The sequence below is a fragment of the Salmo salar genome, unplaced genomic scaffold (assembly GCF_905237065.1).
Source record: "Salmo salar unplaced genomic scaffold, Ssal_v3.1, whole genome shotgun sequence".
NCBI lineage: Eukaryota > Metazoa > Chordata > Actinopteri > Salmoniformes > Salmonidae > Salmo > Salmo salar.
In genome coordinates this window covers 285,687-304,987 of record NW_025550565.1, presented here as the reverse complement: position 1 = coordinate 304,987, position 19,301 = coordinate 285,687, and the positions used below count along the sequence as shown (strand labels likewise).

Genomic DNA, 19,301 nt, shown 5'->3' with positions numbered 1-19,301 from the left:
CATCTGGTCGTGCTGCTGCTCCAGTTTCAACTTTTCTGCCTGCGGCTATGGAACCCTGACCTGTTCACCAGACGTGCTACCATGTCCTGGAACTGCTGTTTCAGCTCTGTCTCTCTACCGCACCTGCTGTCTCTACCTCTGAATGATCGGCTATGACAAGCCAACTGACATTTACTCCTGAGGTGCCGACCTGTTACATCCTCTACAACCGCTGTGATTATTATTATTTGACCCTGCTGGTCATCTATGAACGTTTGAACATCTGGGCCATGTACTGTTATAAACTCCACCCGTCACAGCCAGAAGAGGACTGGCCACCCCTCAGAGCCTGGTTCCTCTCCAGGTTTCTTCCTAGGTTCCTGCCTTTCTAGGGAATTTGTCCAAGTCACCGTGCTTCTACATCTGCATTGCTTGCTGTTTGGTGTTTTAGGCTGGGTTTCTGTATAGCACTTTGTGACATTGGCTGATGTAAAAAGCGCTTCTTAAATACATTTGATTGATTGAAACACAAAAGACACACCCTCCTCCACTTACCCTCGGGGGAATCCCTGCAGCCATCTTTGCCTTCGGTCCAAACAATTAGCCAAGCAAGGGAAGTTGACAACGTAAACGCCCCATAATTCAATTTGTGATGATTATACATCCGCTAAGAAAAGTCTGCCAAAACATGAAACTAACATCAATATGGAGAGGTCAACATACAAGTAAAAATGAATGTAAATAAGTTAGAAATGGTGCTACTAATTCACGACAGCACAAGCACATATCGGAAAAGTAATGATGTTTTTGTTTGGTTAGCTTTTGGAAACGTTAGCTAGAGCATACAACTTGTCCTGGCATCACATTTATACATTGTAGTTTTCGATTTACCTGATGTCCTCTGATGGCTAGCATTCGATGTCTGCGGATGTGTTGTCTTCTAGCCAAAATATGAAATGCAATCATCATTCACTGTGTCGCATATAAGGCACACACAACAGCTACCGGTGGTTCCATGATGACAGAAAACACAACCGTGGGACGAACTAGTGACACATTTCTGGGCAAGGGCGGGGTCCATTTAAAATGTATTCATTCTTCCCTCGCCCCTTGCCCTGCAAGTGTCAACTCATCATTCGTCATGATATGTCATCAGGGCGGCAGGTAGCCTAGCGGTTAGACCGTTGGGCCAGTAACCGAGCGGTTGATGGTTTGAATAATCAAGCCGACCAGGTGAAAAATCGGTCGATGTGCCCTTGAGCAAGGAACTTAACCTTTATTTGCTCCAGGGGCACCGTACTACTATGGCTGACCCTGTAAAAACAACCCATTTCGCTACACCAGCAATAACATATGCTAAACACGTGTATGTGACAAATACATTTGATTTGATTTGAAGTGTCCACTTAATTTGAGGGGAGAGGGTGTTTTTTACATGTTTGGAATGCACCCTTTGAATTCGGACTGCAGTCAGAGGCTTACCTTTAGTCATGTGATTTACAAGAAGAGTGTTTGGGTGGGGTGGTCACATATATTACAAGAAAGAGAGATTTGGTCAAAGACAATACAGTATGAAGATAAGCTAAAAATGATTATCCTATTCAAATCCGCGACTACACTTGTAGGTGATGTCATGGCGACGTTGGCTGTCAAAGCTCAGGCGTAGAAGCAAGTCATCGGGTCTAATGGTCATCTTGCGCCGAATTGCGCATGTGCAAGCAGGAAAATCAAAGGTAGTCCTTCGATATAAACTTGTTTTTGACTAAAATTAAAACGTGTCAGTTTATTACTTTCACGAGATTGGTGAAATAACATGTTCAACTACTTAAGAAATTGTCTCGAATCTAGATTTTTCCTTTTGATTTTGTGAAAATGAACAACTAAGGAAGATATTTTCACTTCTCTCATTGACTTCTCAAGCACCAAATCCCGGCCTGTTCTGTTCAGTCTGTTTCACAAGCGTTCCTGGAAGTCTCGTGATGTTGCACCTCTGGGTTTAGAAACTCTGTGATTTGGTCTATAAAACAGGGTGTCACTCCCGGTCTACATCTTGGTAGAGATACATCCCGACCTATGGGCTCTACTTGGCTTCTATTTTGTACATCTACTTGTGATTTCTGTCTGGTTGACATCCATCGGAAAGCTTCGTTGATTTAAGGTAGGCTACTAACCCTTATTTCATTTCGATAAGCCTAAATGGTTGCTAAGCAAAACCTTTACTGTCCAATCATTAAAGCTACAATCCGCATTTGGTGAAACTGGCACGTCCGTTTGGAATATTACAACAACGAAGTTACTTCAAAGGAAGAACACCTTTCTTCCATCTGACACAACTTGTCTCCTGCGTTTCATCACTAAAACAATATCAAAGGCGCTGTTTCACCAAATGTAGTTTTAATTGTAGCTTTAATTGTTACTTGAATTGATAGTTGAGAAATAACATTGTCCGTCCCACCACTTATTGTGGTCCGCAGCTGAGGGATGGGGCTAGGGAAATGTAACCCCTCTCAAATTCAAGAATGTGCTCCAGATGCCAGGACTGACAGTCCATGACATCTGCATTATAGTTTTAACCATCTTTTGAATCTATACATAGCTTTTTTATATTTATAAACAATGGAGTAAAATAAGTGTCTTTTTCCCCATTAGAACCCAAAATAAACAATCGTAAGCTCATGACGTATTTATAAGTTATATTCTTCAAATTGCTGGCTATACTGTGTCATTAATTTAAATGTAATTATATATTTTTTGTTAAATATGTATGTACCAATCCCGGACAATAGCTGTAATAATGTGTATGCTTTATTGAACAAAAGAGAACCATCGCGCTCTCCCAGAGGCTTGGCTGGTGCGTAAAACCCGCTGGTGTAAGTTGTCGCATAAATCTTTCTTCATTATTCTATGTTTTTAGTAATTTTCACTGCATCCACAGATGTGTCGGCTTTACAGCCTTCAGTGTGTAGTGACAACATCTGTAAAGAAACAGATGAGCAGCAGGTGCTTCTAATCAGGGTTTCCGCTTATCTGCCCTTCTGGGATGTGGCTTTTCTGGTCTGACTGTATTCAAATGAGTCAAAAGAAATACAGAATATTAGGGTATGGGAGCAGGCACGAAGGTCAACTCACAAATCAGACAGTACAAAATTACTGCTTTGCGAGCAAAAGCATTCACTGTCTATTTTTGTTGTTATTTTCATATCATCTCTAAGAAAGTCAGAGACCAACAAGCGAATGGGTGGAGACTGGTCAAAAGATCGAGCGGATAAGGCAGAGAGAGACCTCGATCAAGCCAAAACTGAAAAACAGAAAGTGGAGGAGGAAAAGAGGAGGACTGAAGAGGAAAACAAGCAACTCCTTGCTGAGAAAGTGAGAATGGAAACAGAAAAAAAGATGGAAGAAAAACGAAGACGGGAGATCGAGATCCAAAGACTAAAATTAATAGAACACAGTAGACAGCGAGAGAAGGATGAAAGGACCAGGATAAAGCAGGAAAAAGAAAATGCAAAAGGAGATCACAGAACTGTATAAATGTATTCAAATATTAAGAGACAAGGGCATAAACAGTTAATTTATCCACAATGAATTATTGGAGAAAGTACACAATCATTGTGTACTTTTAATATCTACAATTGCACTGCCTGTTTTATTTTCCTCAAATGATGTGCTTAAAGGGATAGTTCACACAAATGACAATGATTTTAATAGCCCTGTTAGCAGTCTTTGGTTTTGTTTACCTGGCTGCTGCCATCAAATGCTTTTCAAAACCAATGCCTGTCAATATCTGAGAATCTGTAGCTTTGCAATAAATAGATTCTATTGATGCCTTGTTGCCGGATCTCTTCTGACACAGAAAAATCCACACATTTTATTCAGGATTCATCACTTGCGCTATGCACATTTTAATGACAAAAATAAACTATCCAATATACTTTGCTAGGCAGTAGCAGGCACTGCAAGAAGCCCCTGGTGTGACTCAGTGTCTGCTGTGTTTGGTAGAGATATAACACAGTGGACCACTCCTGTCCCTTAACCCCCACCTCTACAGCACCGGTTAGATGTCAATGTCATCACTCAGTAAAACACCTCAGCATAACACAGCAAATATGGATACTCCAGAAATTCTTCTTAAAGAGGCAAAAAAAAGTGATCAGGTTGAGTTAGTAGTGAATGAGGTGGAGAGGGTAGAACAGCCAGAAAGGCAGTGCAGCAGAGTTGGCTGCATGTTTGGCGGTAGCTAACTAGTCCCCATCAGCATAAGGGTAGGCTAATGCTAATAAGTTAGCGTTCAGTATCCTAAAGGTATTGGATGTCAGTCTGAGTTATTTAACAGTATATTTAGTGAATGGGCAAGCTAAGAATGTTGATAGAAGTCATGATATTAGGAAAAGTAGTTATTTCCAGCAAGTGTATTTGATGGGTTTCGTTTCTGTAGCTAGCTAGCTTCTGTAGCTAGCTGAGAACGAAGAGCTGAGCGAATGTTTTTCTGACTGAAGCACATATCTTCTGACAGTGACACAGCGCCACCCTGTGGACTGAAGCTGAACTTCACTACAACATATTTAACCCTTTATAAAATGAGCAATGCTGAGGTAGTAGAACTAATGAAATGAATCATAGGTCTTATAACCTATATCATTCTACATGTAAACATGCTTGGCTCGTGTTATTTCCATATAGTCTATGTGACTATTTGTGAAGAACTGCCCATTATTAAATTTGTGAAATAATGTAATTGTGCTTTTATTTTTACTCTTTATTCATTTAGCTACTTTTTCTATTGTTGCATTTTTGAGAGGTGAACCTGCAAGAAGGGGAGGGCAGCCAGAAAGAGGGGGGAAAGATGGTCAGCCTTGTGGTTATATTGTACAGTGAACAAAACATGAAATACATAGGCCTTTAAATTGTGTCCTCAAATGTTACGTAATGGTAGAATTGACGAGGTCTGATAACTCATTCCATTCCACAAGTCCATTTTTCTTTGGCTCAAGTCTCTTTATATTCATATAGCCTAGGGGGCTATGTAGCTTCTTATCTGTCGTGTTTGGAGTTGTGTTGCGTTGTTATGTGAACATTTAAAATGTTTCTTTACAGTTGAGTTGACCTGGTTGTGTCTGTATACTAGGATAGGGCTGTAACGGTACAGGTATACCTACCAAACCTTGGTTTGGTCCGCACTGTGAACCTGAATGAATACAAAAAACATTTCAACAAAAAATGAAAACACTAGGCCTATACGCCATGCCTACGCTGGGTTGTATGCCATTGTCCTGTGAGTAAAGCTGAAAAAACATTGTAGGTTATTCTGTTAACATGTAAACCATATATAGCTTCCAAATACATTTTCAAAACTATCCTGTGAATATCATCTAGAGCGCTGACTGACAGTCCTTCTAGAATTTGAGGGTTACCAGCCTCATCAAAAAGCTAAGCTGTATGCCAAAACAAGAGGTGTGGCTGCTGTTTTGCTGAAAAACAAATCCAGAGTGTAGAGAAACTTCTGTATTTTCTACTCACATTTGTAATATATGTCCTCTATTTTTTTCAGTTTGGTACATTACTTAAGTCAACTTAAGGTGGATTGTTTTAATTAAGACTGTATTATGTCCACCAGAAAACCATCAACATGTTCAGTGTCTTTGTTTTTTTCCCCAAAGAAATAAGAGCACCAATCGTTAGGGCTCCAGAGTCCTCTTCCTGTTCAGAAAGAACAACAAGACTGGAGAACAAAGATGTGAATGACTCAAATGTTTGCATAACATACTGTATCAGTGATAATTTACACACGCTGCATTGTCTGGGCAATGAGCAAAAGAACTATGATTTTTATGTTGACAGCCATATTATCTGTTGCAATTTTCTAATACCGGGGCTGCTGAAGTAACCCCAGTTCTGATATGTTTTCAGAACACTGAGTCATGTCTGACTCGGAGACCATCGAGCTAGCCGCTCTGGGCCGACCCTTCCAGCTGGGGATGCTGTATGACTGTCGTAGAGATGTCCTCATTCCAGGTACAGGAAACTATTCCTCTTTGGTTTGGAGGTAATCAGTGTGCATCATCTTGAATTCATTGACAGTGTTTCCACCACTGAGTTGGATAGAGGGCACACTGTTCTAGCACAGAGAACACCATTGAGGGCTTTCACCATTTTAAAGTAGTTTCTACGGATTTAGGAAGAATGAGCAGGAGGGGTCAGCCAATGAATTGCACTCCTGAACAGACATTCCATAACTGCAGATGTCAGTAAATCACCAACCTTGGCTTTATACCTGTTCAGACTATACTGTACACACTTCACACAGTAGGTGGTGATATGCACCTTTTCAGTTTATTTACAAACTGCTAATACACTCATAGAAGTTGAAGACATTGGGGACATACTTGTGAACATAAGCAACCATTTAAATTTAAACAGTTTCTCCAGGTCAAAATGAGTCTCAGCTAATTAAAATTGTTGATTTACTTGCACGTGACAGAATGCTAAATTGTAGCTGGTCCCATCAGATAACATGGCATAAGTTAGCGCTATGCTAACCTCACCAGTTGGCAGCGATTATATTCTGTCTGATCCCTCCAGAGGACCCAGATTGAATTATGTAATCCTTCCTTAACCCAAAGGAAGTATCTCCCAGTTGAATACTTCAAAATGGTGAAAGTCCTGAATGGAGCTGCCCATGCTAAAACAGGCTTTTGGGCAATAAAGTCCTCTATGATGCTGTCACAGAATCGGCCATTGCAGAGAGAGATTAGCTTTCTGGTGCATCTCTATGGTTACCACAGAGTAAGAAAAGCTAGAGGACGCACTTGGGACAAAAGAGTGATGTCATGCAGGTTGTTTTTGAAGTGTTCATATTGTAGTAATGCTGTCAATGACAAAGATTACCCTTTTTTTTCCTTCTGAGAGTGTAATGTGGCACTATTTGTCCCTGTAGGGCAGTGCTTCTCAATTATTTTCTGTTACGCCCCCCCCTAGGAAGAAGTAAACATTTCGCGCCCCCAACTCTCCGCCGCGACTCTAAATAGTATCATTTGTCTATAAAATTGTTATAAGTACACCTCTGCATAACATTGTATCCTTATTAACATTAAAGAAAAAAAATATATATATAGATCAACTTACAACAAAGAATAACTTTATTAACATTGTTTTTTTTAGTTTGTAACAGAAAAGACTTCAAGTGCATCAATTTGCCTGAAATTTAAAAAAAAATTCAGCCCTTATTTAAACTGTAAACATTTTTGACCATTTGATACTGAAAAATAAAATTAAATATAATCAATAAATAATAATAAATTCAAATTGATCAGCAACATTAACTCAGGAGCACAATATATGAAACATTTTGACCTATAAAACAAAAATGAATAAAACAATTTGTGCTGATTTTTTTTTTAAATCAAAATGAGGAAGTCAGGATTAATGGCTACAATGAGCACGTTTTGCAGAGCTTAGCTTTTCCAAGCGGGGTTTGAAGCATGATACTGCAACTCTCAGCTCCTGCTCAATGTTTAGCTGGGACCTGTACTTGGTCTTCAGTGCAGCAACAGCAGAGAAGCCAGTCTCACAAAGATAAGATGTTGCAAAAGGAAGAAGAATGCCCATGGCCCTCTGCCCTAAGAGTGGATACTACCTCTCTACACTCAGCCAGAATTCACTCAGTGTCTGTGATGTGAACCTCAGTCTGAATGTGGAGTCAGACGTCATATCAATGAACTGGTCCTCCTCTGCAGAGCTGAAACCAGTTGGAGCTGGTGCATTGAAAGGATCTCTCACCCAGTCATATTGGGAACTGTTTTCAGGGAAGTACTTTTTAAAGAATCCCATCAGTGATGAAATATGCTCCTTAATATATGGAATCACTGAGGTGGCATCATAGTCAGTAGTGTCAACAAATTCATGCAGGTTCTGGAATGAATCAGTATTTCCTTCATCAAGTCGCCTGCCCCACATTGCAAGCTTTCGAGTGAAAGAGCTGATCTTGTCTGTGACCTGAGGGAGGTGTTTATCTTTCCCTTGAAGCTGTAGATTTAGTTAATTTAGCTTTCCAAATATGTCACTCAGGTAGGCCAGTTTTGCCAGGAAGTTCTCATCACTAAAGGTTTCTGTGATGTCATACTTGTGCTCCTGCTCCAAAAACATTCTTATCTGCTCTCTGAGCTCAAAATCTCGGGACAAGACTTTTCCTCGTGACAGCCACCTTGCTTCACTGTGAAACAGCACAGCTTGATGTTCAGCTCCCATCTCCTCACAGATGGCAGAGAAGACTCTTGTTTTTAGTGGTCTGGTCTTTATACAATTGACTACACCTACAATGTCAGTCATAACCTCACTTAATTCAGAGGAAAGGTGCCTTGATGCCAGTGCTTCTCTGTGTATAACAGTGTGTCCACTCAGCATTAGGTGAGGCCTTCTTGATGAGTGCCCGAAGTCCTTTTCTCATCCCTGCCATGGTCTGTGCACCATCACTGCAAACACCAATGCAGTTCTCCCACTTTAGCCCATTCTCAGTCAGAAAGCAGTCCAGCATTTTGAATAGCTCTTCAGCTGTTCAGCTGTGGCTCTGTCTCTGACATATTTACAAAAAAGTAGATCCTCACACAGGGAGTTTGTCATGTCAAAACGTACATAAGTGATAAACAAACAGTCTTTGTTGCTGTCAGTTGCTTCATCGAACTGTAAGGCAAAACGTTTGTCTTTGAGTTTATCTACCAGCTGTTCTTTAAGATTGTTAGCAATGTCATTTATACGTCTGGCGACAGTGTCATTGGACTGGTCGTTTGCAGCACTTGCGTCATCCAGCATGACAGAGACCATGTCTAATGCTGCAGGCAGTATCAGCTCCTCTGCTATGGAGTGGGGTTTTTTGCACTGAGCAATTTGGTACGCCACCTTATATGATGCTAACAGTGCTCGCTGGTTTACTGAAGAAGCATTCACAAAGCGGGACGATTGTTGACAATATTCGGCACGTTTTCGCTGAAAAAACTCAAGCGGCTTATCAGCGTGATTGGGGTGTAATGTCTATAAGTGACGCCTTAATTTATTTGGCTTCATGCTGTCCGCTGCCAACATTTTTAGACACAGTAAACATACCGGTCTTTCCTCGTCTCCCACCGTAGTCACAGTGAAGCCAAGCGCTACATACGCTTCGTCATATTTCCTCGTCTTAGCTTTCGGGAGACTTACGTTTGTCTCATTATCTCCGTCTCTCTCCATCTTTCTTTTCATCCCTGTTAAATATTTTTCCATGGTGTCTCTTAAGGGTTTGTTATCTGCACTTCATATCTCCTGCTCTGTGCTGTGTGCTCTTGTTCGGTTAAAAAAAAATACTCCCCGCGGCAAGAAAAAGCATGTTCCCCCGGGGTCACGCGCCCCCCTGGCATCGCTCCGAGCCCCCCAGGGGGCGCGCCCCACTATTTGAGAAGGACTGCTGTAGGGGAACATTCTAGATAGAGTTCTATCTCGAATCTTTCTGGTTCCAAATAGCACCCTTTATTTGGTACCCAGATTCTATTTGACCTGAAAGAAGCTTCAGATAGAACCCATTTCCAGACTGGTTCAAATGGTGCTACAGAGCATTTTTTACTTCTGAGTGTAGGAGGTGTAGGTTTTCTAACTATGGGTTGACACCTAGAATATTTACTTTGAATTAAATATTTACCTTCAATTAGTTATTTGAATTTAACCATGTTTACATATAGAAATATTTACACATGTACACGTTGGAGTATAATTTTCACAATAAACGTTCTTTGGTCATTCTCTTTAAACTGCAGGTATCACTCTCTGGGATTCTGAGATGCTGCAGAAACACATCAATGTCCGTCCACAACCAAACACTGACTTCAAAATCATTGCTTCAGACTCAAGTGAAGCCAAGTCAGAGGCTTTGAATGTGTCTGCATCTCTTGACGCCAGTTTCCTTGGTGGCTTAGTCAGTGTGAAGGGTTCTGCTGAATTCCTACATGACAAAAAGACCTCAAAGCGTCAGTCTAGGGTTTCTCTGCAGTACCGTACCACCACTCGCTTCGAGCAGTTGACCATGGACCACCTGGGGGTAGGAAATGTGAAATACTCTAATGTCTTACAAGAGGGCTCTGCAACCCATGTGGTGACTGCCCTGCTGTTTGGAGCGCAGGCCTTTTTCGTTTTTGACCAAGAGGTTTCCTCAGGAGAGAACCACCAGGACATCCAGGGAAACCTGCAGGCAACAATAAAAAGATCCCTCAAATGTCAATAGAAGGGCAGGCAAATTTGAAGATGAGTGAGGAAGAGCAGAGAGAGACCAATAAATTCAACTGCACTTTCCATGGTGATTTGGCACTAGAAAACAACCCTGTCACATTTGAAGATGCCATCAAGGTGTATGCTGGCCTGCCATTTCTGCTAGGGGAGAACGGAGAACATGCTGTGCCCATGACCGCCTGGCTCTATCCTCTCAAGAACCTGGACTCTGCAGCTGCCCAGCTAGTCAGGCAGATCAGTGTTTGCCTGGTGCGTCGCGCACAGCGACTCTTGGACGGACTCGACAATACTGATGTACAATGCCAGGACATGATGAAGGAAGACATGGCTATCAAGTTCCCTGAACTCAAAGCCAAAATCAACAAGTTCAGGGACTTGTGCTCAGAGTACAAGCTGGTGTTCCAGAAAGGTCTCTGCAAGGTTCTTCCCAACATAAGAGGAGGAGGAATGGAGGAGGAAGAGCTGATAAAAATGCTCAACAGCAAAGAACGTTCTCCATTCCAGAATAACCTCATGATCACGTACCTGGACGACAGAGAGAGAGAGATGAATGTTGTTCGCTCTTACCTTGACATAATGAAAGAGGTACAAGTTGTGTACTCAAGCAGTGAATTGGATGGAATAGTGCTTGATAAAGCTAATGATTTTGTAGTGTGTTTTGCATTTTCCTATTTGAAGGAGAAAGAAGAGTATGTGTTAGACGTGGAGAACTACTTGCTGGAAGAATCAAAAAGTGATTTTTCACTGATACCTTACAATCCCAACGCAGCCGGGAAGACTACAGCAGAAAAGTGGTTTCGCTCGGGGAGGTAACGACCCTAACTAGGCAAACCATAAATCTGTTCCTAGACTTCAAAGATTCAAACAAAGGCAGAGAAAATCTTGCATTCTGCATTGCATCAATTCCAAACAAACACCTCACTGCTTCCTCCATCCATGTCTATGAAAGAGGGACACTTTTGAGTCAACAGTTTGAGCTGCCATCAAAGCCAGGTGTTCCCACCATCAAGAGTCTGGAGCATGACTGTGTCCACTTGCAAGTCAACCCTCCCAACCTTGGTGTTACCTGTGTGGAGTCGTACCAGGTTTTGTACCAGGCTGAGCAGGCTGACTCTGAGTGGACAGAGGTGAAATCGGATGCTACAACTAACCAGGTCACCATCAGTCGTTTGGACCCTTACAAAAAGTACCGCTTTAGCTGCAAGGCAGTGTGCAGACCTGGTGTGAGCCTCTCCAGTGACTGGACAGAATATTTCAGGACCCGCCCATGTAGCCCCCTGGACCACCCACAAAGAAGAGGATAGAATCGGGAAGTATCAGAGTGAACTGGGACATTCCTACCATGGCGGGAGATGATGTTGAAGTCATTGGTTATGTGGTTGAATACAGAAAGAATGTAAAGGCTATAGACAATCAGATGTGGCACACCATGAAAACCACCACTAGAGAGAGTACACTGGAAGGACTTGAGGCTGACACTGCATACAGCATCAGAGTCTTTGCTAACTGTGGCGAAGCAGGGAATAGTCTACCCAGTTCTGAGACTGTGCTGACTACCCTTAGGGTCTCTGATCCCCAACCGAAGATGAGCAAATCAACCAGAGCAAAAAGTGAGGAGTTCCTCACAAAATCCCAGAAGGTGGAAAAGGGCAACCCCTCAATCCACTGGCTGAATCTGGAACAGAAGTTGGGTGTAAGTGACAGTTTTGACCAGTACAGATTTGGGAAGAAAGTTGAGCAAGGTAATAACAAGGTGATATTGCTTCTGGGGGCCACAGGTGCAGGAAAAACAACTCTGGTCAATGTCATGATAAACTACATTCTCGGGGTAAAGTGGGAAGAACGTTACCGCTTTAAGCTCATCCATGAGGTGACCAACAGGTCACAGGCTGAGAGCCAGACTGTGGTTGTGACATCATACGAGCTCTACAACCAGCCAGGCTTTCAGATTCCTTATTCTCTGACCATCATTGACACACCAGGGTTCGGAGACACCAGAGGAATGGCTCAAGATAAATTGCTCACCCAGATGTTGAAGGATTTCTTGTGTAATCCTTTAGGGATTGATCACATTGATGCACTCTGCTTTGTAGTGCAGGCAACACTTGTTCGTCTCAGTCCTTCCCAGAGATACATCTTTGATTCCATCCTGTCCATCTTTGGAAAGGATGTTGCTGAAAACATCCTGATGCTTGTGACATTTGTAGATGGGAAGCAAATACCGGTGCTAGAGGCCATCAAAGCTGCAAATCTGCCTTGTAAGAAAAACAAGAAGGGGCTACCAACCCATTTCAAATTCAACAGTTCATTTGTGTTCTCAAAGGAGACGGAGAGCAGCTCTGAAGAGGATGATTCCAATGATGATCATAAGGCCCAGTGTCCAGATCAATGGAGTTCAACTTTCAAGGAGATGAAGAAATTTTTCCAAGCACTGGAAAGCATTGAGAGTAAAGATCTGACCCTGACAAAGAAAGTTCTGGAAGAACGTGAGCTTCTGGAGAAGACATTGACACACCTGACCCCTCAGATCACAGCAGGTCTGTCAAAGCTAAGTGAGATCAAAAGCTTCAAACAGTGTCTGGAGAACGAGGACGAGAACATGAAACAGAACAAAGATTTTGAATCTGAGGTAAATGTGCTGCAGGTGAAGAGAAGCAAATTATCCCAAGACTTTGCAACAAACTGCAAGATATGCAATTTCACATGTCACACCTGCTGTTTCCTCCCAAATGAGGATGAAATCAAAAGTTGTGCCGTGATGGATGATGATGGCAACTGTACCGAATGTCCAGGAAAATGCTCTTCCACTGACCACGACAGGGAAAAAGTCTTGTTGACATATGAAACAAAGACTGAGAAAAGGACTATTCAAGAACTGAAGGACAACTTCATGAAGGCATGGGACAAGTCTAATGAAACCAAGGAGATGCTGGATAAACGTGAGGATGAGTTTCATATGATTGAGGACGCGCTGATGAATTTGATCAAGCAGTCTTCTGACTGTCTCAAGAGACTTAATGATGTTGCCCTGAAACCAAGCTCTCAGTCCACTGTGGAGTACATTGAGATACTCATTCGCACAGAGGAGGACGAACGCAAAGCCAGGCTTTGAGGATCGGATCGTAGAGTTGAAGAAAATGAAGGGAGAGCCTGAGATTCTGGATAAGATTGCAAAAGGAGAAGATTTACTCCCAAATGAGCGAAAATTCATGAAGGATAAAAAGGATAGTCGGCAGGAGGTTCCAACATAAGTCAGGGATGTTGTCCTGCTAACATTATCCGGAAACAAAATTGGGTCTCTATTTGAACATCAAGCTTCCCAATATTGTAGGAACGTTTGCGTTTGTTGGGAAGATCCAACTGAGATGTGGGGTTAATTGGATTTGTAAATAAAACTCAGCCTTGTGTAAAGCCGTATGTTAATTTGTCCACCTCAAAGTAACTGAACAAAAATGAGGGCCTAATTTAGATCTAGATTAAATCAGAACTGCATAGAAAATCATTGGTTTTGTTTAGGCAATGTCAGAGGTGCAGGGCTGGCCCTCCCATTAGGCAAGATTAGGCAGCACTTGATTTTGGGGTGGCATTTTGACAATTGGCTGCTGCCCTCCAGCGCCCCTGATCGGCTACTACATCACCAGCGGCACCCCAGCCACCAGCTCATTAGCGTTGCTGCAGTTCCCGCCCCCACCCCATTCCCGCTTCTCCTGAAGTGCATTCCCACTATCCTTGGTAGCTATGTTGACGTGTGTGTTTTATGTGGGATTATCCAATTGTGAAACAATAATAAAAAGGAATCTGCCAATGAAATTATTGTATTGTTTTGTATTTTGTGAGTGACAAAGATGATTAGCGATTAAGGCAGTAGCCTAACCTAGCCTGTTAACCTTAGCTAGCTACTACTAGTGGATTTAATTTTAGCTAAAAGTAATCTATAGAGATTTGAAACAATTTGCTACCATGTCTAAGAGACGACAACTACCAGGAAGCCTGTGTGGAGAATGACAAAAATAAATAAATAAATATCTTATATAAGTGTTATTGTAATTGTAACAATTATGTAGTCGTGCCATGTATGATAACAGGTGGCATATTATTAATAAGAAACTCGGTTTCCTACTACAGGTAGTTGGCTGCATAGTGATAGCAACATTGTAACTCTCCGATGCAGGGGTTAAAGTGAAATTCCCTTCTGCCTGGTAAGGGACTTCCTATATGTGCCCGCGTGCACCAAACATTTTTATGGGCATAATCATAGGATTACATGTACAATTGGAGCCTATACGTTTGCGTTTACTGAGTAGAGTAGAGCCAACTGAGATGTGGGGTTCATTGGATTTGTATTAAAACTCTTAGCCTTGTCTAAAGCCTTATGTTAATTTGTCCACCCCAAGGTAATTTAACAAAAATTAGGGCCTACATTAAATCAGAACTGCATAGAAAATCATTGTTTTTGTTCAGGCAATGTCAGAGGTGTAACTGCATCAAATCTCTGAGTGGCTGTTCTTGTGGTCATTGTCACAAAGCCACACCCATCCTACCCATGTTAGAAGTTCAGAAGGAGAAAGTGTAGGCTATATAGAAATAATGACACGTTGAAAATGATTAAATGAAAGAATAAGGATTGATCTCATCCTAATGGAGGTGTACTGTGTATTACAACACACATTCCTATGTTCAACCTTGTCAAACGGCTCAATGAGATTTCTAATAATGAGACTCAGTGTATCAAATGGCAATGTCCGCGATAGCGATAGGTGTAACGCTGGGAAACGCTTGTTGATTTGACAGCTACAACACAGTAACACCTCTGACATCGCCTACGGGTCTTCCTATAAGCTAGAGTACCATTGAGGATTTCCTGCGGTGGACAAAACACAGATACAGCTGTTGGTATGTAATTGATATAAGGAACATTCAATACAATTCACGAGTTAATTTAACAAACTCAGTTTAACCCTTTCTCATGGTTGGTGTCTTGACAAATTTGGCCAAAATCATGTGACATAAAACATTACATTTCTTACCTTGCATTTATGGCTGTGTTTTTTGTTATATCATATATTAAGCATTTATCAGTTAAATGAGACATTGAACTTGAACCCGGTAAGAATCCTGGATCTTGCTCGGACAGTTCTTTGTTTGGCAGTTTTGGAAATGCACTGTAACTAGGCTTATGTAACATTTAGTGTTTCCTTATGTCACGGTGTGAGTATAGTTTTTATGGGCACACAAATCCAAAATGTATGTGATTACAAAATCGAATGCTTCTAACTGATATATTCTTAACTTGATATTTAAAACCATAATCGATATTCACTTCCTATTTCGCAACAAAGCATCCTTCACTCATGCTGCCAAACATACCCTCGTAAAACTGACAGTCCTACCGATCCTCGACTTCGGCGATGTCATTTCCAAAATAGCCTCCAATACCCTACTCAACAAACTGGATGCAGCCTATCACAGTGCCATCCGTTTTGTCACCAAAGCCCCATATACTACCCACCACTACGACCTGTACGCTCTCGTTGGCTGGCCTTCGCTTCATACTCGTCACCAAACCCACTGGCTCCAGGTCATCTACAAGACCCTGCTAGGTAAAGTCCCCCCTTATCTACGCTCACTGGTCACCATAGCAGCACCCACCTGTAGCACGCGCTCCAGCAGGTATATCTCTCTGGTCACCCCCAAAGCCAATTCCTCCTTTGGTCGTCTCTCCTTCCAGTTCTCTGCTGCCAATGACTGGAACGAACTACAAAAATCTCTGAAACTGGAAACACTTATCTCCCTCACTAGCTTTAAGCACCAGCTGTCAGAGCAGCTCACAGATCACTGCACCTGTACATAGCCCATCTATAATTTAGCCCAAACAACTACCTCTTCCCCTACTGTATTTATTTATTTTATTTTGCTCCTTTGCACCCCATTATTTCTACTTTGCACTTTCTTCTACTACAATTCTACCATTCCAGTGTTTTACTTGCTATATTGTATTTACTTTGCCACCATGGCCTTTTTTGCCTTTACTTCCCTTATCTCACCTCATTTGCTCACATTGTATATAGACTTATTTTTCTACTGTATTATTGACTATGTTTGTTTTACTCCATGTGTAACTCTGTGTTGTTGTATGTTGTCGAACTGCTTTGCTTTATCTTGGCCAGGTCGCAATTGTAAATGAGAACTTGTTCTCAACTTGCCTACCTGGTTAAATAGAGGTGAATTAAAATAAAAAGAAATAAAAATTAATGTGGTTCTTCAATAATTCTGCATAATACTTGTTGGGTGCGCATTTGTCCAGCTGTCTTAATTACATTGTGATATTTTCACACATCAAATGTATTTTCTGAATGACAGTCAAGTGACAAACAGCTGTTGTGATACAGCACTTCGATGCAACAGCCAAAGTGCAGGGAAAATATTGTTAGGAATGTCCATAATGTTTTGTTGTCTCCTTCATTAACCCGATGAAGACCGTTGTGCCGTGGTCCATATTAGATCTAACATCCCTAGCAGATAATTGATGTTGATCATCTGTCTGCTTGATTTACAGCAGGGTCACGTTAGACTGAACAGAGAACGAGTCAAGGTAATGAGTTAAAGTTTAATTGGACACAGAGTCGACTGGGCGCAATTGTGTAGCTATCGCGTATGGAAGCATGGCCTTAACTACATATGAGAACACAGAGGTCTGTGTATTTTCTGGCCAATTCATATATTTTATTGCATGACAAGATAAAAAAAATAGAAAAGGGTTGAAAACTCGTTTATTTTATTTTAATCTGAAATCAAACAATTCTAGAACTGTTTTTGTCAAAAGGAAATATTAAATAATGATTTGATTATTGTGTTTTTATAATTGAAGGTTCTAGTTCAAGCCGTGAAAATAGTGCCGGACCCCGGGGCTTTGTTTTTTAAAATAATGCACACTGACTTACATAACGATGGAGATGAAGCCATAGGCTACCCACGGTGATGGCCATTGTGCTTGCTGTGGCAATAGTCCGTCTCAAGATGAGCGACTTTGAAAAACAGTGCTACTGCTAGAAATTGAGAGTTGAGATTTTTTTAAATATTGTTTCTACATACAGATTAGTAATCTATTTTCAGAAGTAGGAATTTGCTTTCCAAATTATACATTTTTCCCAGGATTGTATTTGGAAATCTGCAAAAGGCAAACCGACAGTTGCAACCAGCCATAGCAGTATACTGAACAAAAATATAAACGCAACATGCAACAATTTCAGACTTTACTGAGTTACAGTTCATATAAGGAAACCAGTCAACTGAAATAAATAAATTAGGCTCTAATCTATGGATTTCACATGACTGGGAATACAGATATGCACCTTTGCAGCGCGACACATCGCCTTCCCATAGAGTGGATCAGGCTGTTGACTGTGGCCTGTGGCCTGTGGTACCACTCCTTTTCAAAGGCTGTGCGAAGTTGCTGGATATCAGATATGAAGGTAAGACACAGATGCAGACTACATCGAATAAACAATGGCTTAATAATCCAACAGGGGCAGGCAATAGACCGGTCAAGGCAGGCAGGTGTCAGTAAACCAGAGGTGGGGCAGAAGTACTGGACGGCAGGCAGGCTCAGGGTAGGCAGAGGTCAATAGTCCAGAGTTGGTGCAAAGGTACAGGTCGGCAGGCAGGCTCAGGTTCAGGCAGAGTGTTCAGGAAGGCGGGGTCAGAGTCAGGATGGGCAAGGGTCAAAACCAGGAGAGCGAGAAAAAGAGAGACTGGGAAAGCAGGAGCCAAGACAAAAAATGCTGGTTGACTTGACAAACAAGATGAACTGGCAACAGAGAACACAGGTAGAAATACACAGGGGATAATGGGGAAGATGGGCGACACCTGGAGAGGGATGGAGACAATCACAAAGACAGGTGAAACAGATCAGGGTGTGAGACGGGAACTGGAACACGTCGATCCAGAGCATCCCAAACATACTCAATGGCTGTATTGTCTGGTGATTATGCATTCAAATACTAGCCTGCCAGCATACTAGCCTGCCAGGCATACTAGCCTGCCAGCATACTAGCCTGCCAGTGACCATTAAAGGTGAGCATTTTCCCATTGAAGTTGGTTAGAACGCTGAACTGCAGTCAGGTTAAGACCCTGGTGAGGATGACGAGCACGCTGATGAGCTTCCCTGAGGTGGTTTCTGAAAGTGAAAGTGCAGAAATTCTTTGGTTGTGCACAGCCTCAGTTTCATCAGCTGCATGCAAATTGCACACTCCCTCAACTTGAGACATCTGTTGCTTGTGTTGTGACAAAATTGCACATTTTAGATTGGCCTTTTTATTGTCCCCAGCACAAGGTGCACCTGTGTAATCGTCATACTGTTTAATCAGCTTCTTGATATGCCACACCTGTCAGGTGGATGGATTATCTTGGCAAAGGAGGAATGCTCACTAACAGGGATGTAAAGAAATTAGCTTTTTCTGCATATGGAGAATTGATGGGATATTTTATTTCAGCTCATAAAACATGGGACCAAGACTGTATATTTTTATTCAGTGTACAATCCATAGATGGCCGTTCCCATTCAAGCCAGGACTGGCATCCACACATGAGTTTAACAGTCAAATTGCCAGGGTAAGAGATTCCAAATCCCTTCTGTGGATTATATACCTATGGCCACAATGCAACAATCTGTATATTTGACATGCATTCTGACCAAATTGCAGCCTTCCCAACTGTAGGCAACCGGTAACTGCCAAAATAAAGGAAACACTTGAGTAAATGAGGGCTACAAATAATGTCATGGTGTACGGTGCATTTTCCTGCCATGGTTTAGGTCCACAAGTAGAATCTATGCCAAGGAACATTGAAGCTGTTCTGGCAGTTTGTGGTGGCCAAACACCCTTAGGACACTACAGTGCATTCGGACAGTATTCAGACCCCTTCACTTTTTCCACATTTTGTTACATTACAGCCTTATTCTAAAATTAACCTAACAAAATGTGGAAAAAGTCAAGGGGTCTGAATCAATGGGACATCCATCTCTGCTGCACTCCACCAATCAGGCCTTTATGGTAGAGTAATCTCAGATAAAATCA

The 19,301-nt window shown here is 41.8% G+C and overlaps 2 protein-coding genes across 4 annotated transcripts; both read left to right on the top strand.

Annotated features, from left to right (window-relative positions):
* Positions 1-1,880: 1,880 nt before the first annotated feature.
* LOC106598228 (stonustoxin subunit beta-like) lies at positions 1,881-11,028 on the top strand. 3 transcript variants are annotated; one of them, XM_045713879.1, is made up of 4 exons: positions 1,935-2,137; positions 5,637-5,713; positions 5,887-5,991; positions 9,759-11,028. In XM_045713879.1, exons 3-4 carry the CDS (start codon positions 5,898-5,900, stop codon positions 10,220-10,222), a joined length of 558 nt encoding a protein of 185 aa, XP_045569835.1. In that variant the 5' UTR covers positions 1,935-2,137; positions 5,637-5,713; positions 5,887-5,897; the 3' UTR covers positions 10,223-11,028. The 3 variants fall into 3 exon arrangements, 2 of the variants coding, with proteins under 2 accessions (XP_045569835.1, XP_045569836.1); XM_045713880.1 differs by lacking the exon at positions 5,637-5,713 and having other exon boundaries at positions 1,960-2,137; XR_006767743.1 differs by lacking the exons at positions 5,637-5,713; positions 5,887-5,991; positions 9,759-11,028 and adding an exon at positions 3,192-3,802 and having other exon boundaries at positions 1,881-2,137.
* A 541-nt stretch (positions 11,029-11,569) lies between these two features.
* LOC123739535 (uncharacterized) lies at positions 11,570-13,339 on the top strand. The gene has a single exon (XM_045713875.1). It carries the CDS (start codon positions 11,570-11,572, stop codon positions 13,337-13,339), a length of 1,770 nt encoding a protein of 589 aa, XP_045569831.1.
* Positions 13,340-19,301: the final 5,962 nt, after the last annotated feature.

Coding starts and splice junctions, on each gene's coding strand:
- LOC123739535 (XM_045713875.1), top strand. CDS start 11,570: ATGGCGGGAGATGATGTTGAAGTCATTGGTTATGTGGTTGAATACAGA.
- LOC106598228 (XM_045713879.1), top strand. CDS start 5,898: ATGTCTGACTCGGAGACCATCGAGCTAGCCGCTCTGGGCCGACCCTTC. Junction 5,992..9,758: donor TAGAGATGTCCTCATTCCAG/GTACAGGAAACT, acceptor TTTAAACTGCAG/GTATCACTCTCTGGGATTCT.